General features: G+C 46.0%; 2 protein-coding genes across 2 annotated transcripts in view; both read right to left on the reverse strand.

Annotated features, from left to right (window-relative positions):
• Window positions 1-23,147, reverse strand: part of FBXO15 (F-box protein 15) — a 289,296-nt gene that overhangs the window by 165,267 nt on the left and 100,882 nt on the right. The window lies entirely within an intron of this gene.
• On the reverse strand, window positions 152-23,117 carry CYB5A (cytochrome b5 type A). Its single transcript, XM_069957843.1, has 5 exons — window positions 22,919-23,117; window positions 4,469-4,597; window positions 3,670-3,699; window positions 2,316-2,350; window positions 152-1,155 (listed from the first exon to the last, which is right to left on the reverse strand). The coding sequence occupies exons 1-5, from the start codon at window positions 23,030-23,032 to the stop codon at window positions 1,074-1,076; spliced, it is 390 nt and encodes a 129-aa protein (XP_069813944.1). The 5' UTR covers window positions 23,033-23,117; the 3' UTR covers window positions 152-1,073.

Below are 23,147 nucleotides of genomic sequence, written 5' to 3' on the forward strand. Positions count from 1 at the left end.
ACAAGTTTTTATGAGCGCTCACAATGAGAGACATAAGCTGACTTGTCACAATCATTTTGTGTTCAAGGCACTATCTAGAACAGTGTTCTTGACCCGGCATACAGAATTCATACTGGCAATACCACGCGTAAACACTAACATAGCATTGGTAATTGTTACTGCATTTGGATGTCCATTATTTCATAGACTCCTAATGTAGTACAACGGTGCTCTCCTCCCCTTCATGTTTACAGCAGACTTGTATAGTCCTCTCATGATCTCTGCTACTAGGTAGGAGAGACCTAAACAACTCATGATCCCTGCTACCCGAGTTGGAGGGGCCTAGACCACTTCTTACGATACATGCTACCTCAGTATAAGGGTTCTTGACCACATCTTGTGATTCCTGCTGCTCAAGTAGAAGGGGCCTAAGCAACCTGAGTAGCACAGAATTGCAATATATCGATATGGTAGCTACAAATTCCTGTGCGTGCTTGCAGCTACAGTACTCCAGTGGTGGGCACCTACACACAGGAAGTTAAGTGGTTGCTATAAAAATTTAAAGCCTAAAAAGTATGCCAAGAAAAGAGCGTCATCTGTGTTAAACAGATTCTACAGAGGTTATGCTTTAAGTGAAGTACAACATCATTTCTGATATTTGATGATTTACATTTATATTTGTTGGACGTTTTATAACAAGTACAGAAAATATAAAAGACTTAAAACAGCTTGATCCGATTTATCAATAAAGTATATGTCTGATTCTTGATTATTATGTCCATTCGGTGTAGTAAAGGCCAACATTATGGGGAAATATTTTTGAACCACGTTAAGCAAAACCCTCGTATACACAATACACTGTGTACACAAATTCACAAGCAGTTTCCGCTTCCATCAAAAAGTCCATCCAAATCACATACAGCTTAGATTGTAGGAATCCATTTAAAAACCGAATAAAAAATATCTTTGGGGGCTGGAAGGCTGACTTGATATGAAAACAAAGATCAAGAAACAGGATGTTTGGCCTTTACAAAATAATGCTCATACTTCAGGGTCTGGACAGGAAACTGTTCGGGAAATCCAGTGGACGACATCTACTCTTCTGCCATATAGAAACGATACATTAAAGCAACAATAATAGCCGATATTGCTGGGATAATCCAGTTACTCCACAAACTAGGAAGGAAAATGGCACATAGTTAAAATGAGCAAGTTTATTACTAGATAACCAGTTAAGCAAGTTTTGTGTATGAAGCAAATCATAAAAAAGGGGTTTGGCTTGTGTGACCTAAACATCAAGCAGTTTTAAAATTATAGGAACCCTCACCCTATTAAATGTATGTATGTATGTATGTATGTATGTATCCATTTTCCAGAAAATATGTTCTTATAAAAAGAAAAAAAAACTGAAGCCCAGATTTAATCACAAGGCAAAACAAATCATTACTCAGCTTTAAAATCAGATGTGCATGACATACAATTGGATAATAGCAACCCCCAACACGCTGGATGAATAGAGGCCAAAAGGAAAATTTTGTCACTATCTGGTAAATATAAGCCTATCGGTCTAGCCATTAATACGGAATTTGAAGAGAGCCTTATTTTTCTATAGATTTGGTTAAAGTAAATTTCAAGTCCAATGAGAAGTATAAGCAAGCACCGCCTTACTGAGCCTAATATACAGCTCAATGATTGTGCAGCAGGTGCTGCACAGATATCGTTGGTGATGTCTGTGCAGCTCTTACTGATGAAAGTGTATAAAATGTACCGTAAAATAGTAATCATACTTACCTCCTCAGGTTCCTCCAGTGTCCTCCTCCCTGTTCGCCATTGCTGGCACTGCTGAAGCTGTCTTGTCCGCTCAGCCAATAACTGGTCAGGAAGTAACAGTCCCGTGGCCAGTGATTGTCCATGCAGTGACGGGCTGCTCAGCCAGCTTCAGACGAGCCAGTGGTGGCTGCAGTGAGCACAGAGTAGACAGAAGAACTCCACTGGGCGTGGACAGGTAAGTATAAAGTTTATCATTTTACTTTGAACATTCCTTCACTGGCACCGCATCGCTATTACATGTAGTGATGCGCGGCCATAGGCAATGATCAGCCGATGACTGGCTCTTCAGCTAATCACAGTCTTGCCCGATTTGGCAGATTATCACTCTGTGTAATAGAATCCTAAGCAGGGCTGCTATTTCTTTCACACTGGTTGCCTCAAACTTAGTATTCAAGGGACTTTGTACACTAAATTAGGAAATAAATGTTAGACCCACCCCAATACAAATGCACACAAGGTAAAATAAGTTTTGTATATACAATCAGATGTTGAAATTGTGTACATACCTTGAATCAGATTCAGTTGTGGTAATGAAGGTTTCCTAAAGAACAAAGAAAAAAAAAAATCAATGAGAAATGTACAGTTGAGCTGCATTTGTTTTTTTTCCCCTTCACACTACAGCGGTCCCTCAACATATAATATTAATTGGTTCTGGGATGACTATTCTATGTGAAGGCCACAACAATATGGAAAACTGATAATTACTTCTTATTTGGGGTTGGCATTACAAGGTCTTCAGAAGACATGGAGACAAATGAGCACAAAAATAGTACATATAAACCATGACCATACTATCACTAGTCAGAGAAAATGACTGAAAACTATTTAACAACTTTCTTAAAGAAAGGGAGATTCCTCAACATCTGTCTGGCCCCTAGCGGCTGCGGCTAGCACTTGCCCATCAGTGATAAGTGTGGGCAGCTGTGCAGAATAACTGATTGGCAGTGGTGCCAGCTACCACAGATCAGAAGTTGAGGGCCTACCCTGTGAAAAATCCATTACCTGGTTCTCCCTGGTGGAAAACCCTAAGGCGCCGTTCACACTGAGCAAAAATGGCAGAATTCCTCCCCTTTCAGCTCAAAGAAGTGAAATGTCAATTCTTTGAGCAGAGTGTGGCGGAAGTGGACGCACGCGCCCCCTCATTCACTCACTGCATTACACTGTGAACTGGGCCTAAGAGGGAAAGTGTAACGGCCATTTAAAATATTTTTGCAAAAATCTACAGTACAAGCGATTTTAAGAAACTCTATAAAAGGTTTTATTAGGGGAAAAAAAAAAAGCCTTTCTGTACTCAAAAAGCTGTTTTGCCACACCCACTCCCCCCTTAACTTTTTAGGCAAAGTCATCTTCATTACAGAGGAGCAAAGTAAAGGCAGATTTGTCAAGTTCCATTATAACCTATGGAGGCCGAATTGGCCGAGGGAGATGAGTGGGCAGGAAGAGAAGACAAGCAGTTGTGCAGTTTGGAGACTGTTTGGGCACATAAAACGATGGATTCACAGGTCAGAAAGGTCAGTGCATGTTTGGGAGCTTAGTAAGAGAAGATTGCAGGATGTAGTGTTTTGCAGTTCTACCTTTTCTCCTCTCCGTGCTCACTCCCTTGACCCTTCCCCATCCATAGAGCATAATGGACACAGAAATCCTGCTTCTTCTAAAGTGAAGGGGGAGGCTGCAAAAACAGCTTTTTGAGTTCAGGAGGAAACTCAAAATTGATTGTAATATTGCTGGTAATATTGATTTCTTAAAATTACATTTAAATGACAGTTATATTTTAACCATTAGATGGTATCACATGGCTACATGTTATGTTTGATCCAGCATCCATTTTAGAAACATAGCCTGTTACAAAGTAAAACTCACTGATGGCTTCTGGAGTTTGGATCGATCATCCTGTAAAAGAAAAAAAAAATCTTAAGAAATGTAATCTTGATTTTAATGACACTTTCCTGGCATCTTGATAAAAGAGAAGATAGATTTCTCAAGCAGCAGCGCTTAAGGCCACCACATCAATTATCACAGCTGGATAATTCTAAGTGGTTTAACACCACGTGGTCCTAAGGGAAACTTGTGATTGGCCTGCTGAGTAATGGCACGGCACATCCACATAGCTAGTTTGCAGAAAACATTTAATCTTAATTACAAACTGAGTATATACACATCAGTTTAAAGGATTCTACATGGAACTCTTGTGAGGAAACTGCAGTACATACAATATCTCTTATTGCCCTAAGTACATGTGCAACAATCATAATGCATCTCAACATGTACCAGGATCGGAGACGCAAAAACTAAAATGGGGACTGTCACTTTAAAAAACAAACAAAAAAAAAACTAAACACTTTTGCAATGTCACACAGACATGAGAAAAGTTTTGATCAGTTTGGGTCTTGGAGTCCCCTATCTCTAGATAAAGCAAGCGGAGGCACATGGCTGTGTGCTTCATTCTCCAGATCACAACTTTATATGAGTTATTGAGATTGAATTTATATGAGTGGATTGACAGCCTTAGAAGGAAGTGCACAACCGTGTGGTTGGTGTCGGTGAAACACACAGATTCCAAACCTTTTGAAATATCTGTGTGACATGACATTAACACTGTAACTAGCTGTCACACACAAATGTTGCACATCAAATCCACACAAAATAAGAGATCACTCACTGGATGAAGTTCTCCTATTATAAAATCTTTTGACATGTTTCTGGCGTCGGTAGAGTGTCCAATGTCTTCAAATGTCTCTGTTGCATCCCCTCCAGCTTGTTCCCGGAGAACTTCTTCACCGCCAGGATGCTGAAATCAACACATGACAATTACCGTCTGGTTTTACAGGGAAACTGCTGTTGTATCCAGGGATGCTCAGAAAAACACATCGTTCACAAAAACCTGGAGTGGGAGATAAAGGGGGTTTTGTAAGTTACTGAAAATTTTGCCTACAGCTTGGAGCTCTGCTGGAAATAAAAAAGCTAAACCAGTCCCTTGCTGCTTCCAGAGCTGCTTCCCCCCCCCCCAGTTAAAGGAGAAGTTCAACAAAAATCTCTATTAAAGGGATAGTGTCACTTTTTTTTCTTCCTTTAAATGTAATTATAAAAAATAAGTGGTTTGGTATCTTTTTATTTTTCCTGTACTATCAATGTTTAATAACACTGTGATGCTGGCTACAGGGGGCTGCCATGTTGAATAGCATCTGTGTATGGTGTCTTTGCACGACACTTACACAGATGTTGTACGGCACACACAGAGCATTGAAGTGAACGGGACGGAGTCCGTCCCATTCACTTACAATGTGTTTCATTAGCTTTGTGCTACGCATATTCAAAGGCATGCGTAGTACACAGCTGGGGGAGGGTGGTGGCGCCATTTTAAAGGAGCGTGCTCCTGGTAATACTTGTTGGCCGTCTGTATGCCGCTGCTGGCTCAGTCTGTATTCCCCCTGCACTCCCCGATCTGTATACTGCCGCCTATCTCCCCCTCCCGTCTGTCTGCCGCCTCTCCCCCCCCCCCCGTCTGTATGCCGCCTCTCTCTCCCCCCCCCCCCCGTCTGTATGTGCCCCTGCTCTCCTCTGTCTATGTGCCGCGGCTCCCTCAGTGGGAGTCTTATACAGTACAGGATACAGGGGATCTGTGTTATTACCTGAGCTCCTCTTGCAGCTGTAAATTGTCGGATACCAGTGCAGCAACTGTCCGATCAGAGCACTCAGTTTGGCTCCCAACCGGTACCCAGTTATTGTCGGGTCACAGTCACATGAGCCGAGTACAGGCAGGGAACTGAGCCAGACTGGGTGCGTTGATCGGACAGTTGCTGCACTGGTATCCGACAATTTACAGCTGCAGGAGGAGCTCAGGTAATAACACAGATCCCCTGTATCCATGGTAAAACAGTTAGTTGTAAATTATAAGTTGTAATGAGTAACTGTAACTCCTATCATTGGAGCTGATGGTTTGTTTGGTGGATTCCCCTATAGCTATATAATCACTGTGAAGTATATCGCATGTGTATGCTGGGAGTTATTGTCGGGTCCCAGACAGATAAGGTACCAGTACATTCATGTATTATCCTCCGCAGTGATTATATTACTATAGGGGAATACACCAAACTATCAGCTCCCAGGACAGGAGTTACTGTTATTCAGAACTATTGGCAACTATTTGTTTTACTGTAATTGATACATCTGTATAGGCGGCAAATATTGTAACCAATCACTGACTGCAGCAAAGAAGTTACAGTCACTTATTACAGTCAGCAGCTCTTGTCTCACTGAGGTGGATGCATATAGGAGAGCAAATTGTCTCTCCTATCTATCTCTCTCCTATCTAGTTCAGATAATACTCCACGGCAACCTCAATAAGTGTCAAACTTAATTCAAATTTATTCCATCTTGTGATACATCAAATAAATAGTGCAGCACAGCAAATACAGGATTTGACGTTTCAACTGTCTCTCACTGTCTTTTTCAAGCCTGAGAGACAGTCGAAACGTTGCATCCTCTATTTGCTGTGCTGCACTATTTATTTGATGTATCACAAGATGAAATAAATTTGAATCAAGTTTGACACGTATTGAAGTTGCCGTGGAGTATTATCTGAACTGTATTAGTTTGGTCCGTGGTTGGGACCTATCTACTGGCACCCACACATCTTGAAAGTAGTGCTGCTTTTCGATATAGTGAAGCTATCTATAAAAAGGAAAAGTCCAGCACCAAAATGGCAAATCCCATAAAGCTTAGTCTTTATTGTAATTCTTCACATCAGGTACAGTGAATAAAAAAGTTTACGCGTTTCAACGCTTCTCGCCCCTTGTTCACAACTTAAACACACTGGATGCAAACCCCATATCTCTATTTAAGGGGTGGTATCATACATCTCATGTTGCAAAATCAATTAAAAACACTTGATATCACATGTTTAAAAGCCTTTGTAACTTCAAGGTAGAGCAGTTAACTCTGACAGGGAAAGTCACAGAGTGGAGCAGTTAACTCTTACAGGGAAAGCTATCTATCTATCCTCTACCTGTGTAATGTGTGACACTGCTGACACCAGAGAGCAATAGCCTGTATAATATATATATATATATATATATATATATATATATATATATATATATATATATATATATATATATATATATATATATATATATATATATACACACACACACACACACACACACACACATACACCTCCTACCTGTGTAATGTGTGACACCAGAGAACAATAGCCTGTACTCTCCTGTATGTATATGTACTGTATATCTATCTCCTACCTGTGTAATGCGTGACACTGCTGATACCAGAGAGCAATAGACTGTATATAATATTATATTATATATATACACACACACACACACACACACACACACACACACACACACCTCCTCTACCAGTGTCATGTGTGACACTGAGGTGTAGTATGAAGGGCTAGGGAGACTTGTTGTAGGTGTACTTCTATTCAGACAACAAAATGGCGCTGCCCAGCAGTACACATATCACCTTTCCCCTCTTTGTTCCCTTGTGAAAAGAGGAGGGAGGTGACATAAGGGTGGTCGGGGAAAAGTTGTCGGTCACTATTTGGCAGTTTGTTTCTGAGCTGGAAGAGTTCATTGTGTGGGGGGAGATCTGTGCTGTTCTCTTCCTGGATGCTGAATGATTGTATATGAGCAGCAGTGTAATATGAAGATATCCTGTGTAATATAGAGGAGGAGGAGAAGACATAAGTAGTGTAGCAGTAATCTCTGTCCTCAATGTAGTGTTTTTTTTCGTGTGTTCTATGGCTGCAGCTGTCTGTGTGTGTGTTTGCGCGCACTATGGCTGCAGCAGGCTGTGTGTGTGTGTATGTATGCATGCATGCTATGGCTGCAGCAGGGTGTGTGTGTGTGTGGGTGTGTGTGTGTGTTTGTGCGCGCGCTATGGCTGCAGCAGGCTGTGTGTGCACGCTATGGCTGCAGCAGGCTGTGTGTGTGTGGGTGTGTGTGTGTGTGTGTGTGCGCGCGCGCGCTATGGCTGCAGCAGGCTTGTGTGTGTGTGTGTGTGTGTGCGCTATGGCTGCAGCAGGCTTGTGTGTGTGTGTGTGTGTGTGTGTGTGTGTGTGTGTGTGTGTGTGTGCGCTATAGCGTGCCTTCACAGTGACCCCTCTATATCACTATGTGTGACCCACTCTATATCACTATGGCTGACCTCTATATTACAGGTATCTGGCATTATTAGCAGTGTTTCTGTGTTTATGGTGAATATTTAGTTAGAAACATAGAAGACTGTCAACAGGAAAAGACCACCTGCTCCATCTAGTCTAGTTTTGAGTAGTTCAGGACATGGAGGCTGGAGACTGTCTGCATCCACTGCACACACAGGAGAAGCTGCTTTATATCTTTCCTTACTCCCTCAGAAATCACCCCAGGATCATGTAGGACATTAGGGAGAAGCTGCTGAGCCAGTGTGATAAATAACTCCCCTGGTATCTGAATGGCCATTTATGAAGGAGCAGGAGTCGGAGTTGGTCCTGATAAAATTCAGGAGTCGGAGCTGAGGCTTACCGACTCCACAGCCCTGGTGGTGACATCACCATTTTATCCAGGAAGTGAAGCGTTCATGCAGTAGTAAGTGCAGGGAAAAAAGCACTTTATAAGCATTTTCCGTAATAAGTGTATATGGGTGATTTGTATAACTTTTTTTTTTTGGGGGGGGGGGGGGGGGCAATACAAAACTTTAATAAAAAATTTCACTGGACTTCTACTTTAAGCTTGGTTTACATGCCCATATACCCATGTTACTGCTGCAGCTGATCCCTGACCTTAGCGGTCTACTGAAATTGTGACATGGGTACATGGGCATTTCTAAACAACAAAATGTCCAGCAGCTCTGCAGCTTCGGCTAACAGGATCCAAGTACTTTTGGTGTCTTTCATGCACCACTAGTCCATATCTGTAATAAGAAGTGGACAGCATCTAAATATAAAGTGCAAATTTATTGCAACATTTCAGTCTATGTGTGGCCTTTTCTCAAGCATCCAACATTAGATGTTGCAATAAGTTTGTACTTTTAGTAGGGTCACTGAAAAGTTGTTACACGTCATTTCTTTTTAGTACAAGGTTTAGTACAAGGTTTTCAGCAGAGACCGCTCTATTCCTGGTGAAGAAAACAGCACTTCTTTTGCATGTATGTCTTTCAAACTGGACATCCGTATCCCAAATCCATTCTTTGCTAAACTCTTATTCAACAAAACCTCTGGTACATACTATGTTCACACAGAGCAAAAGGGGCGGATTACGCGAGGAAATATTTCCGCCTGAAATCAACTGACACTGAATTCCGAGCAGAATGTAAGCAGAATCCCTGCGTATTCCGCTAGGAAAGTGTTCAGCTAGTAATCAGCTCTTGACTAATTCAGCGCGGAATACTCGAGGAATCCGCGCTGATTCCGCATGCATTCAGCGCTGAAATTCAGCGAGTATTCGGCGAGTGAACTAGACTATACCAGAACACATACTAGAATCCTCCCCCCCCCTTTTCCCCATTTCTGCGCTGATTCAGCGCGTAATTTCCGCTTGTATTACGCGCTGAATACGCGTGTATTCCGCGTTGAAACAGAAAAGAGCCCCATTAGTTTATATAGGCTTCTGCTAGCGGAAGAATGAACATGTTCATTCTTCTGGCGGAAAGCGGATTAGTTCAGTGCGGAAATTCCACCGTGTGAACTGCAGAGCAGAATTTCCATTCAACACAATGGAAATTAGCTCTGCACCTATTTTAACGGCTGAAATTTCAGCGCAGAAATTCAGCTGCTTTTGCTCTGTGTGAACGAGCCCTTATTGTCTGCTGCTTAGACAACACCCACCTCTCTGGCCTTCCATCTAATACCCTATCCATCCTCTATTCTGCTGCCTGACTAATTCACCTCTCCCATCTGCCAATCCCTTCACTGGCTATGTGTTACTTACAAATTCAGTTTAGACTGCAGCAGTCATGAGTGGGCGCTGCCAGATGAGCGGTAAATGCCATGGAATTCTCCGCTAATCTGGCAGCGCCCCCTCATGACAGCTACACTTTAAAAGGGAACTATCAGCAGGTTAGATGAATCTAGCCTGCTGATAGCGCCGGCGATGCTGAGGAAGAAGTTATGTGTTCCTTTCCTCCTCAGTGCTGGTCCTACGCTGTCAGGATAAACTCCGCTCTGGAGCACTGCCACGTCATCCAGCCCACCTCCTTCATTATCCACTATTAGGAGTGGGCTGGATGACATGGCAGTACTCCTAATGGTGCTCTGGAGAAGAGTTCACCCCGACCAACAGCACGGGACAGGCACAGAGGAGGAAGACAAGAAACATACCTTCCTCCTCAGCGTGCCGGGCAGTCCACAACCTGTCGCCTTCATAAATCTCTCACTTGACATCCAGCTACTGTCCTTTACTCAATCTGCCATCCTCACAAGACCTCCATCTGTGCTCTCCTCACACATCTGTCTCCAAGGTTTCTCCTGAGCTTCCCTACCACTGGTACTCACTTGAAAACGCACCTCTTTGTAGCTCTCTACCACCTACCCTAACCCTGCTACCAATTCACCGCAGTGTGCCCAGCTGCTCCCCCACCTTGTAGACTGTAAGCCCTCACCTGTAGGCTCCTCTCTCTCTATGAACAGGTCTGTAACTTACTTTAACCATGTGTTTCTCAATTTTGTTACATTCTGTATGTTAACCTCTTATGTACATGTACAGGTGCTTAAAAAATGAATAACTATTTCAGTATTTTTTTGTATTGGGCTATTATCCTAACTCCAAGTCACAGGCAAGTTTTTCAATAACTTGGAAAACCCCTTTAATATACATGACAAAATGAAGGCACATGATAATGTTTGTTTTTCTTATAAATGCTATCGGCTTTACTGGCAGGACCGAATGCAGTATGACAACTGTACACACCCACAATACACTTTGGATTGTTATAGTTCCATGCATATAATGATCCTCATAGACAATTGTCATTTAGAGACTCGTTCTGCCTGGGACCATCTGCAGCGTCTGACCTCCAGAGCTAACTACTGTTCATATTGTTCTGCTCAAGTGATTCCATTCAGTGGGCTCTATACGTTTCCTACAATTATACATCGCTTTGTTAACAGAGTTCCTGAACAGCTTGAAAACACACAGTGCAGCCATTATTCTGCTGGATGATGGCTTCCTCCACAATGACATGTGTGCTGCCTTCTCTCAGCAGTTGTCTTCAGGATATCACTATATATATATATATGTCAGATATTAAAGGGCTTGGCCACTTATTAGCATGTGCTAAAGGAGGTAATGCAGCTCTCTAATGTTTATTACCCATCTGGTGGAGATTCCCCTATTCCAGAAGTGCAGCTGCCAATGCAAACAGCAGACATCAATGGTTTCCTTGTAGAGGTCATGTAAAGTAATAAAGCAGCAGTCACATGATATACATAATACTGCTTCATCCACTTTATCCAATCACATCCACATAGGTGCGGAACCTGATCTAACCTGAGGCACCATGAGAATAATCAAACTAATTCTTAGGAAAAAAAAAAAAGAGGAACTGAAGAATTATTTACAAATCCAGGTAAACTCTAAACTGATATAAAAGAACTATAGTCATTGCAAACAACACGAGAGGTAATCCTGTAATAAAATCTGGGCTGAATAGAATATATAACCACAAAGACGGGCGTAAACTAGCAGCCAGGGATCATATGTTTACTGTGCGTGTACACACTGCAGTACAGGACATGTTCTTATCACGGCATGATACAGACAGCTGAGAATATATTCTTCCTATAGACGGCACTACAGATTCTATGTGCTCCACAGCCAGGCTACGTGACTCAGCAAAGCTGACGCCAACACAGAAAACAACTAACTCATAATGCTCAGGCAGATTAAGCAATGCTCACACCACGTGCTCCAATTCACCCTTGAACTGCAGAGATAAATATGTCACAGAGCAAAGGTTTCTGGAGTGTACAAGAAGCCAAAACTCTGCTGTTCCTACAAATGTTACTTATTTGGATTATTTATTCATTTATCTTAACCATTTTACTTATTTTATATGTGTATATTAATGGGGTACCCTGGCTGGATTTTTTTTTTTTACCATTCCCAGGGAGGGTGTGGATGAAAACAATTACATCTACTTACCTTCCCAGCTTCAGCTGCTCTGGTCCCCAGCCATTTTCTAGTCTTGAGATTGGGTTTCCGGTCCGCTCAGCCATTCAGTAGCAGACGTCACATCTCAAGCCTAATCTCAGCCCAGGAAGCGGCCAGGGAACTTGAGCAGCCAGATGCAGGCAGCAGAGCTGGAGCAGAGGTGGTAAGTAGATGAAGTTGTTTTCATTTACCCCCTCCCCAGTGATAGTGAGAAAAGAAAAGCCTCCCGGCCAGAGTACCTGTTTGTTTATTAATTAACATTAGCAAGACAAGCAGAGCAGTAGTGAGATGGACATAGATACTACTTAATGGTGCGTTCACACCTACAGGATCTGCAGATTTCATTTAAATAACTGAACACAGCATCAAATCTGCTGCAGATCCTGTAGGTGTGAACGCACCCTAAAGGAGACCTGTCACCCCCGTGACGGGATGACAGGCTCCCGACCCCCGCTACAGCCCCCTATACTCACCTGATCCCGCCAGGTCCCGCTTCCTGATCCGGTCGGGTCACGGAGATTTCAGCACCCGAAGCCCGGCGCGCGCGCTCACAGGAGAGCCCGACGCTCATAGAGAATGAATGGGGTGTCCGATGCTCCGTCATTCTCTATGGGCATCGGACTCTCCTGTGAGCGCGCTCGCCGGGCTTCGGGCGCTCATTACTCCGTGACCCGACCGGATCAGGAAGCGGGACCCGGCGGAATCAGGTGAGTATAGGGGGCTGTAGCGGGGGGTCGGGAGCCTGTCACCCCGGCACGGGGGGTGACAGGTCCTCTTTAAGCCCCTTTTACACAGGCCAATTATAGGCTATTTATAGGGAACGTTAACAGAAACACTCCTTTTCCCAATAATCGGCCCAAGTAAAAGTGTTAGCGATCAGCAGAGGTTGAAAACTACCACTCATCAGCCACCTGCTGTAAGTTCACATAACTATGAATACGACGACCCCATGTCGGTTCTGTGCTCAAGCCCTATTGGAGCAGAATAGGGCCAATGCACAGAACCAACCCGACATGGTTGAATTCTGAAACTGTGGCAGCAGGAACAACTGAACGCTGATAGGGTAATACCACATCATGATAGGAACCCTTTAAGGGAGAGAAGGCTAGTGCATGTTGGATTTGAATGGCCCAATATTTCGCATTATTAGGAGGAGAAAGAAAAAGTTTGGACACTGACATGTCAAAAGCTATTACAAATGACAGTAACACTAACAATTTTGTATATGCCAGAGTCGTGGCTCAGCCAAACAGCTAATAGCCAGATGTCAGTACTCCATCAGTCAGACATCCAGAAGATGATCCATCAATGTAACCTTTTTAACATTCTGTCCCAAATCCCCAGCAGCAACTCTGCATGACCGGCATCATTTTGATCCTGTGTGGTCTTACCATTCCTGTGCCAAATTAGCTAAAGAAAACTTCATGAATTTACAAGGCCAGAAAAACATCTCCGCACAGGGTGTTATAACCTATATTGTTTTACCCTTGAAGCTGAAATGTAGTTACTGGCCTTGCTATATGGCATTAACATACAGCCTTTCTGCTTCAGAGGGCAGGCACAGATGATGTTTTATTCTTCTTGAGCCACATGTGTTTTCAAGAATGAACATTGTATACCGGGCTGCAGGTCAGTTCAGGACTGTATGGGTAGGATAAAAAATTACTTGGAATTGAAAACCAAAAATAAGAGCAACTACATGGGAACAGCTATCCTTTTATCCCCTAAAAAATATTCCGGCAATAAATACATATTCCTGATCCACAGGGTAGGGATTAAATGTCTGATCCCAGAGTCCTACCTTTAAGGCCCTATTCCACGGAACGATTATCATCCGTATTCGGCTGATATTGGCTGTTATGGCCAATAATCATCCAGTGGAATAGAAGGCAACGATCAGCTGACATCGTTTATGTCGGCTGATCGTTGCTGTCGTTTGTCCTTCAACCATGTGATAGCTGCGACTGTGATATCCTCTATGGGCTGCCCGATCGATCCTCTATGGACTGCCCCGCAGCTCCCCACGGCACCTCCAGCACTCACCCACTTGCTGCTGCCGCGTGTTCGCTCCTCATAGTCGGCCCCTGGAATAGGGGCTTTAGGATTCTGGCTACCTGGCTGCGTCATTCAAATTCTATGACACCACTGGAGACAGCACAACGCTGTACACTGGTATCTCTGGTGGCTTTATAAAGAATTAGTAGAGCAACTGGGTGCACGTGCTAAGCCACTGCTCTATTTAGCGGGAAGTCAGGTCCCGACTCTTGGGATTGCAGGGGGTCTCAGATATTGGCGTAGAAAAATAACGTGTGGTCACATTGAGTAAGAGACACCAGCTTGTACAAACACAACAGTATAACTTGAGAAACATATAAAAGGTGTTATTAAGGATTAGGAAAATATAGCTGTTTCCTTAAAAAAAAAAAAAAAAAAAAAAAAAAAAGCCAACACCCCTGTCCCCAGGTTGTGTGTGGTATTATAACTCCAATTGCTTCATTGAAACCAAGCTGCAAAACCCCACACCCAAACTAGGGACAAGAAAGCAGCACTGTTTTTTTTAAATCCAGGATAACCATCACAGTCATTTAAATAATAATAATATACAACATGCTATAAGGAAAGATCAGTGGGGTTGTGAGCCCTCCTCCACCCAGTAGCACACTTCACTCCCTAATGGTCCACCAGATCCAATTCACTGCAAATGAGAGGCTTCAGAGACTCCACAGACAAGTAGCATCTGTCATCTCCCCCTTTATAACTGCGTGGCAAGAGCTGCATAATCATGATGAGAATAGGAGTTTATATCCCCACTGTGAGAACCTGTGCAGAACAGTCCATGCTATCTCATCATACAGAGGGTTCTAGTAACCGACATGGTAATCCCATTGAGAGCACAGAAGCACATGTAATTTCTAGAGGTCACCATTACATTACATGACCCAACTGAAGCACAGGATTCACAGTATTGAAGAAAGGTAAAAAAACAACAACTAAATAAGGTAATACTAGCTGAATTATAGTGGATGACTAGCTGCATAATGAATAATAATAAAAAATCTACAGTGCTTCTTTTACTTGTCACACAGTGGCCATCTCATCAGCTGAGGCCTACCATTGTAAAGACGTTACACAACCGCTGGGTCTTGATAATCTAGCACTTATCCTGTGAAAAGAAACTTGTCTCACCTATGACTATAACCAGCGTGAGTGAGCCAAGTTCACCTCTGTACAGTGTTTACACACCAGGAACTCGGGCAAGTCATGGTCACATCAGATTAGACTTTGCTGCCCTACTCTATTGAATGCCGGCAGGGAGAACATTGACCCCCATCCAATACACAAGAGACCAACATTTTTGTTCTGTAAAATCAGAATTTACTGGGCCCTTTCTAGAGGAATAAAACTGAAGGTTGTAAGGTTAATGGTGAAATCCAAAGTACAAGGAACTATATAATCTAATCAGCATATATACAAGCATATATACTCTATATACACACAGGGTATCATGATAAAGTCTGATTGTGGCAGTGATGTGACATTTAGGGCTATGTTCACACAATGGCCGTACTTTGTACGGGTGAACAATGGCTATTGTTTTATGGGATCCCGGCCGGAGCGTATACACATCGTATACGCTCCGGCCGGGATCCTGCACGGGGCCGCAAATAACTGACATGTCATGAATTGCGGCCATAGGAAACCCTGTCAGTTCACGCAGTGAGGCGAGAGGCTCCGGCCGCTCGCTTCACTGTGTGCTATGGGAGGTTCTGATGCGGGCACGCGCTGATGCATCAGCGCATCTGATGCATCAGAACCCTGCGGCCGAAAGATCATCCGGCCGGTACTTAAGTATGATGATGAAGTATGATGATCCGGGCAGAGACCGGCCGTTCCGTGACACGGCCGGTCTCTATGCGTTGTGTGAACATAGCCTAGAGCTGTTTATAAATATATAGGGGGAGATTTATCAAACTGGTGTAAAGTAGAATTGTCTTAGTTGCCCCTAGCAACCAATCAGATTCCACTTTTCATTCCTCACAGATTCTTTGAAAAATGAAAGGTGGAATCTGATTGGTTGCTAGGGGCAACTGAGCCAGTTTCACTTTACACCATGTTTAATAAATCTCCCACATTGGTTAGAAAGAAAAATAGGCAAATGTATTTCATGGTGCACAGAATCTGGCAAAACAATTTTATCAACACTGATGTACCCTGGTATGAATGGCTATTATGGTTATAAGATACAGTATCCAGTGGTATAAGATATGGTATAAGATACAGTATCCAGTGGTATAAGATATGGTATAAGATACAGTATGCAGTGGTATAACATATGGTATAAGATATCAGGTTGTGAGCCCTTTGGGATGTAAGTGACGAGTTCTGTACAAGGGTATGTGCACACTACATAATATTAGTTCCGCCCCTCCCACAGCGAATTCTGCTGGCCGCCCAAAGAATTGACATGGCTGTGAAAGAATCCGGTTGAAGTCTCCATGCGTATTCCGTAGTTGCACATACCCTATCTCTGTGAAATATGTGGGTGCTAAACAAGCAGCAGAAGATAGACGCTAATGGTACCTATCAGATTGTGGGTACAGAGTCGCTTTAATGCTGCCTTTCATATGTCGTATAATTTAGTGAATGGTTTTTGAAGTGTTAGTCAAGCCCATCCATCTTACCAGACTGAATATACATCACCTAATTACTATGTAAAAACTCCTTCAGAGCAACCCATCAGATTCTCCAGGGCTGGCATAAAGACAGTGCTATAGACAAGTGATGCACTGTCTGCATGCAGGGAGCGCAGAAGTATACAGAGTATTCAAATAATTCACCAATGTCACTAAGTATTAAAACAGGGATGGGGAACCTTTGGCCCTCCAGCTGTTGCAAAACTACAATTCCGATCATGCCCAGATAGTTAAAGCTCTGGCTGTTCGGGTATGATGGTAATTGTAGTTCTGCAACAGCTGGAGGGCCGCAGATTTCCCATCCCAGTATTAAAGAAACATGTAAGACCTAATGCAGACTATGAGGTTATACCACTGTACAAAGCCAAAATAAGGCAGCGAGTATATGAGTTCTACTCTATATCCAAACCAAACTGAGAACAAAAATGGTGCCGTGCTCCACAGAACTGCGCGTGTACGTTGGAGATCTATTGACCTGATCTATTGATCTAGGTGTGCAAGTATCCCTATGTACATACTGGATATAATCTGATATTACACAACCTCCTAATACACCTCGCCACAATAACGGCCTGCTGTAGAGAAATAGAAATGGTTGTCGGCTCGCTCACACTGCTTGTGTTTGTTACAATGTATCAGGTTATCTGAATGCTAAACACAACAGCATCTCCGATCACTCTCCTGTCCTGGACTCCATGCTGACAGGTCTTATTAGCAATACTGATAGGTAACAGCCCAAAGGCTAGCGGGCCGGGGTCCTGGTGAGACATGTCCCCCAAGTGCCAAGGTGAGCCCAAACAAACCCCTCCGCAAGGGTAGCTAACCTAATCCCTGCCCCTCTGCCTAGCATTGTGTGAGCACAGGTCTAGTGCAGCCTGTGGACATCAGCAAGCATCCATAGGCAGCCAACACAGGTGCATCTGTTTGATGTCCATTTTAGTGTGTGTTCACACGTAACAGATCCGCAGCGGATCCCTGCCCTGTACACTCTACGGGCAGACAAACTTGCAGCAGGATGAACATCCCGCAGTGAGTATGTCAGCAGCCCGCCCCGTTAACCCCCCGCCACTGGAGCGGATACATCACCTGGTCCTAGGACTGGGCGGTATACCGTCAAAATACCGATACCATCTCTGGCGTCAGTTAACCGACCTCAACTCTGCCAGGACGGTATCTGCGGTATTCCCCCCCCCTCCCCTCCTCACCCTGCGGCCGCATGCTCTGTTCCCCTCTGTTAATCTTCCTGAGGAGAAAGGCTGGAGATCCGACAGGCTGCGCACAGGTGTGCTATGTGCTCAGCGCTGCTGCTTCTGGGCGGCTCTGGAAGTTGCACGGTGTGCCCTGCCTCCCCTCTCCCATACATAAAGTGGTTGCAGGGGTCAGGTATGGGTCGGCACATCCTCCCCCCACCGGGCACCGCACTTTCTCCCGCACAGGAATCCTCGGCGCCTTGTTATCTTTTGGCAGTGTTGGAAGCAGCCGTGTGTGACGATCTGCCCGGGACACTGCCGGCAGATATATGTGCCACAGCACTGAGGGACGGGGGCAGAGGATTCCTGTGCAGGAGAGAGAAAGAGCGGTACACAGGGGAGCATGGGGGTGCCGACCTATATCTGACCCCAACTGTATGTGCGGGAGAGAGGGGGGGGGGTCCAGAACAGCTTGTGACAGTGACTGGGGGCAGATATTAGATATAGGAGATAGAAAGATACTATCTCTTATCTATCTATCTATCTATCTCTCTTATCTATGTATCTATCTAGTAAGTAGATAGCCCACGGCACTCAAAAGGGTTAACTGTGCAAAATGTTGATTTATTCAAAAAGACAGTGCAGCACATCGTTTCTTTTTTGTTTTTTTGTTTTTTATAAATCTACGTTTTGCACCATTAACCCTTTGAGTGCTGTGGGCTATCTACTTACTATTTGAATACATTCAAGAGTCAAGACCTAGGTCCGCTGGCTCCAACCCCACACCAATTGAACAGTGCTGCTTTTTCTTTTTTTTCTATCTATCTCCTGTCTGTCTGTATGTATAATATATATACACACACACACACACACACTGAGAGATTTATCAGACATGGTGTATAGTGAGACTGGCTCACTTGCCCCGGCAACCAATCAGATTCCACCTTTTATTCCTCACAGACTCTTTGGAAAATGAAAGGTGGAATCTGATTGGTTGCCGGGGGCAACTGAGCCAGTTTCACTTTACACCATGTTTGATAAATCTCCCCCACAGTATATAGATAGATAGATATAGCAAAAAATATAGGCAGCACAATAAACGAACTGTGGGTGCCAGCAGACGAATCCCAGACCTTGGATCAAGTCAGCTAGTAAAAAATACTCTGATGGTAATTCAAACGTGGATTTATTCCATATAACAATGTGCAGCAAACTTCACAAGTAATACGCAACATTTTGGCATCTCCTACGCCATTTTCAAATGCCACTTGAAAATGGTGCAGGAGATGCTAAAACGTTGCATATTACTTGTGAAGTTTGCTGCACATTGTTATATGGAATAAATCCACGTTTGTATTACCATCGGAAAAATGGGGTTTTAAAAAGGGGTGTGGCTTTTAAAAGGGGCGTGTCATAATTATCGGTCAATTTATCGTTACCGCGGCTACATGTACGATAAACCGCGATATTGATTTAGGCCATTATCGCCCAGCCCTACCTGGTCCCCACTCCAGCTTGCTTCGGGACTCCCGGCGGTTTCACGTCCCGCTCAGCCAATCAGTGCGCTGTGGCAGGGCAGCACACTGATTGGCCGAGCGGGACGTCCCAGGAACTCCCAAAGCAAGCCGCAGCGGGGAGCAGGTGATGCTACGCTGCATCGGCGGGGGGGTTAACGGGGCGGGCTGCTGACATACTCACAGCGGGATGTTTATCCTGCTGCGAGTTTGTCTGCTTATAAGTGTACAGGGCAGGGATCCGCAGCGAGTTTGTCTGCTTATAAGTGTACAGGGCAGGGATCCGCAGCGAGTTTGTCTGCTTATAAGTGTACAGGGCAGGGATTCGCAGCGAGAACTCTGCTACAGATCCGTAAAGTGTAAACACACCCTTAAACAGAGATATTTAACATCATAAACTGATCTGTTAGGGTGCCTTTGAACAGAGAGATTTAACTGACAGATTTTTGAAGCCAAAGCCAGGAATAGATTTGAAAAGTGGAGAAATCTTAAGGCCCTATTACACGAGACATTTATCGGCCATATTCGGACGATAATCATCTTCTGTAATGGAAGGCAATGGTTAGCCGACATGAACGATGTCGGCTGATTGTTGCTGTTTGTCTTTCAACATGTTGAAAGACAAACGACTAATTTAGCAACAACCTTCTGCTGTCAATCTGCGGAATAGGAGCAGCGGCAGCAGACGGCCGCTATTCTCTGTGGGCTGCCCGGACAATCTAGCGATTACCCGGGGATTCAGTCTTTCCTTTATGACCAGTTTCCTGTTTACAGTCTGTTTCTCGCTTTGGTTTCAAAAATCTGTCAGATAAATCTGCACATGTCACCATGAAGGGCTCTGTTAGGGTGGTATTACACAGGCCGATGGGGTCCGATAATACCTGTAAACGAGCAGCGATCTGCTCATTTACTGGACCTATTACACAGCCCGATAATCGTTAAACAAGGGCTGCAGGGACATTGTTACCGATGTCCTTGCAGCCCTTGCTTAACCATATACATTACCCATCCACGTTTCAGGGCTGCTGCTGCGGTCTTCTTCTCCCTGGGTCCCGCGCGCTCTAACTACAGAGTGGCCTGTCAGCTGACAGGCCACTCAGCCAATCACAGGCCGCTCAGCCAATCACAGGTGTCAGCTGACCACTCTGAAACTAGAGCGCGCAGGACCCGGGGAGAAGAAGACCGCAGCAGCAGCCCTGGAACGTGGATAGGTAACGTAAATCGTCAGTCGGCGGCCGCGCACTGCTATTACTAGTAGTCGGCGCCCGACGAAAATAGGTCCAAACCTATGTCAACGATCAGGCGATGATCGTTGTCATCGGCTGATCGTTGTATTTATTACACGGAGAGATAATCGTTCCGTGTAATAGTACCCTTAGGGTTGCAGATGTGATCACTGCCTAAATAACTAGAAATGTAGATACATTGTGTAGATGAATCAGGACAAGTAACAATGTTCCTGTAGTGATGTGGCGGGCATCCTTGAGGCTATCACTGTCCCCCCCCTCCCTCCTCCTGTGGTTACACTGTCACCCCCCCCCCTCCTCCTCCTCCTGAGGTTACACTGTCACCCCCCCCTCCTCCTCCTCCTGAGGTTACACTGTCACCCCCCCCCTCCTCCTCCTGAGGTTACACTGTCACCCCCCCCCCCTCCTCCTCCTGAGGTTACACTGTCACCCCCCCCTCCTCCTGAGGTTACACTGTCACCCCCCCCCCCCTCCTCCTGAGGTTACACTGTCACCCCCCCCCCCTCCTCCTGAGGTTACACTGTCACCCCCCCCCCCTCCTCCTGAGGTTACACTGTCACCCCCCCCCCTCCTCCTCCTCCTCCTGAGGTTACACTGTCACCCCCTCCTCCTCCTCCTGAGGTTACACTGTCACCCCCCCCCCCCTCCTCCTCCTGAGGTTACACTGTCACCCCCCCCCCCCTCCTCCTCCTGAGGTTACACTGTCACCCCCTCCTCCTCCTCCTGAGGTTACACTGTCACCCCCCCCCCTCCTCCTGAGGTTACACTGTCACCCCCCCCCCCTCCTCCTCCTGAGGTTACACTGTCACCCCCTCCTCCTCCTCCTGAGGTTACACTGTCACCCCCCCTCCTCCTCCTCCTGAGGTTACACTGTCACCCCCCCTCCTCCTCCTCCTGAGGTTACACTGTCACCCCCCCCTCCTCCTCCTGAGGTTACACTGTCACCCCCCCCTCCTCCTCCTCCTGAGGTTACACTGTCACCCCCCCTCCTCCTCCTCCTGAGGTTACACTGTCACCCCCTCCTCCTCCTCCTGAGGTTACACTGTCACCCCCCCCCCTCCTCCTCCTGAGGTTACACTGTCACCCCCCCCCTCCTCCTCCTGAGGTTACACTGTCACCCCCTCCTCCTCCTCCTGAGGTTACACTGTCACCCCCCCCCTCCTCCTGAGGTTACACTGTCACCCCCCCCCCCTCCTCCTCCTGAGGTTACACTGTCACCCCCCCCCTCCTCCTCCTCCTGAGGTTACACTGTCCCCCCCCCCTCCTCCTCCTCCTGAGGTTACACTGTCACCCCCCCTCCTCCTCCTCCTGAGGTTACACTGTCACCCCCCCCTCCTCCTCCTGAGGTTACACTGTCACCCCCCCCCCCTCCTCCTCCTGAGGTTACACTGTCACCCCCCCCTCTCCTCCTCCTGAGGTTACACTGTCACCCCCCCCCTCCTCCTCCTGAGGTTACACTGTCACCCCCCCCTCCTCCTCCTCCTGAGGTTACACTGTCACCCCCCCTCCTCCTGAGGTTACACTGTCACCCCCCCTCCTCCTGAGGTTACACTGTCACCCCCCCCCCTCCTCCTCCTCCTGAGGTTACACTGTCACCCCCCCCCTCCTCCTCCTGAGGTTACACTGTCACCCCCCCCCCTCCTCCTCCTGAGGTTACACTGTCACCCCCCCCCCTCCTCCTGAGGTTACACTGTCACCCCCCCTCCTCCTCCTGAGGTTACACTGTCCCCCCCCCCCCCTTCCTCCTGAGGTTACACTGTCACCCCCCCCCCTCCTCCTCCTGAGGTTACACTGTCACCCCCCCCCTCCTCCTCCTCCTCCTGAGGTTACACTGTCACCCCCCCCCCTCCTCCTCCTGAGGTTACACTGTCACCCCCCCCCTCCTCCTCCTCCTGAGGTTACACTGTCACCCCCCCCCTCCTCCTCCTGAGGTTACACTGTCCCCCCCCCCTTCCTCCTGAGGTTACACTGTCCCCCCCCCCCCCCTGCTCCTGAGGTTACACCGCCCCCTCCCCATTGCTGGCTGACACTGGTCACACACCACCTGTATGGTAGCACAGACATATAGGCGTCTATAAGCCATCAGTCACACGCAGCACTTTTTGTGGCTCCAGCAGGAAGCAGAACCCTCCTTTATGTCTCCCATTCCTTAGAGGCCACCATCACTTTCATACAAGAAGCCGCTGTGTGTGACTGCCGCCTTACCGCCAGGTCACAGCTCACCTGTATGGGAGCCGGGCGTGTCTCATGCTGCCACAGCCGCAGGTACGTGCCCCGGAGACATGGCCCCGGTTACTCCGGCCGCGGCCCACTCACCTCCTCCAGGAACTTGGTGACATCGTACACCTTATTGTGGATGATGATCCAGGTGCTCTTGCTATGGTTGTGTTTCTGGATCTCTTCTAGTGTGTAGTACTTCACGTCGGCCATCACGTCACAGCACAGCGCTCTCCACAGCCACAGCTTCACGTCTCCCGACCGCTCACTGCCCCTTCCTGCAGCGGGGACAGCGATCCCTCCCTCGCCCTCAGCTGCCTTCCTATTG

The sequence above is a fragment of the Dendropsophus ebraccatus genome, chromosome 2 (genome assembly GCF_027789765.1).
Source record: "Dendropsophus ebraccatus isolate aDenEbr1 chromosome 2, aDenEbr1.pat, whole genome shotgun sequence".
NCBI lineage: Eukaryota > Metazoa > Chordata > Amphibia > Anura > Hylidae > Dendropsophus > Dendropsophus ebraccatus.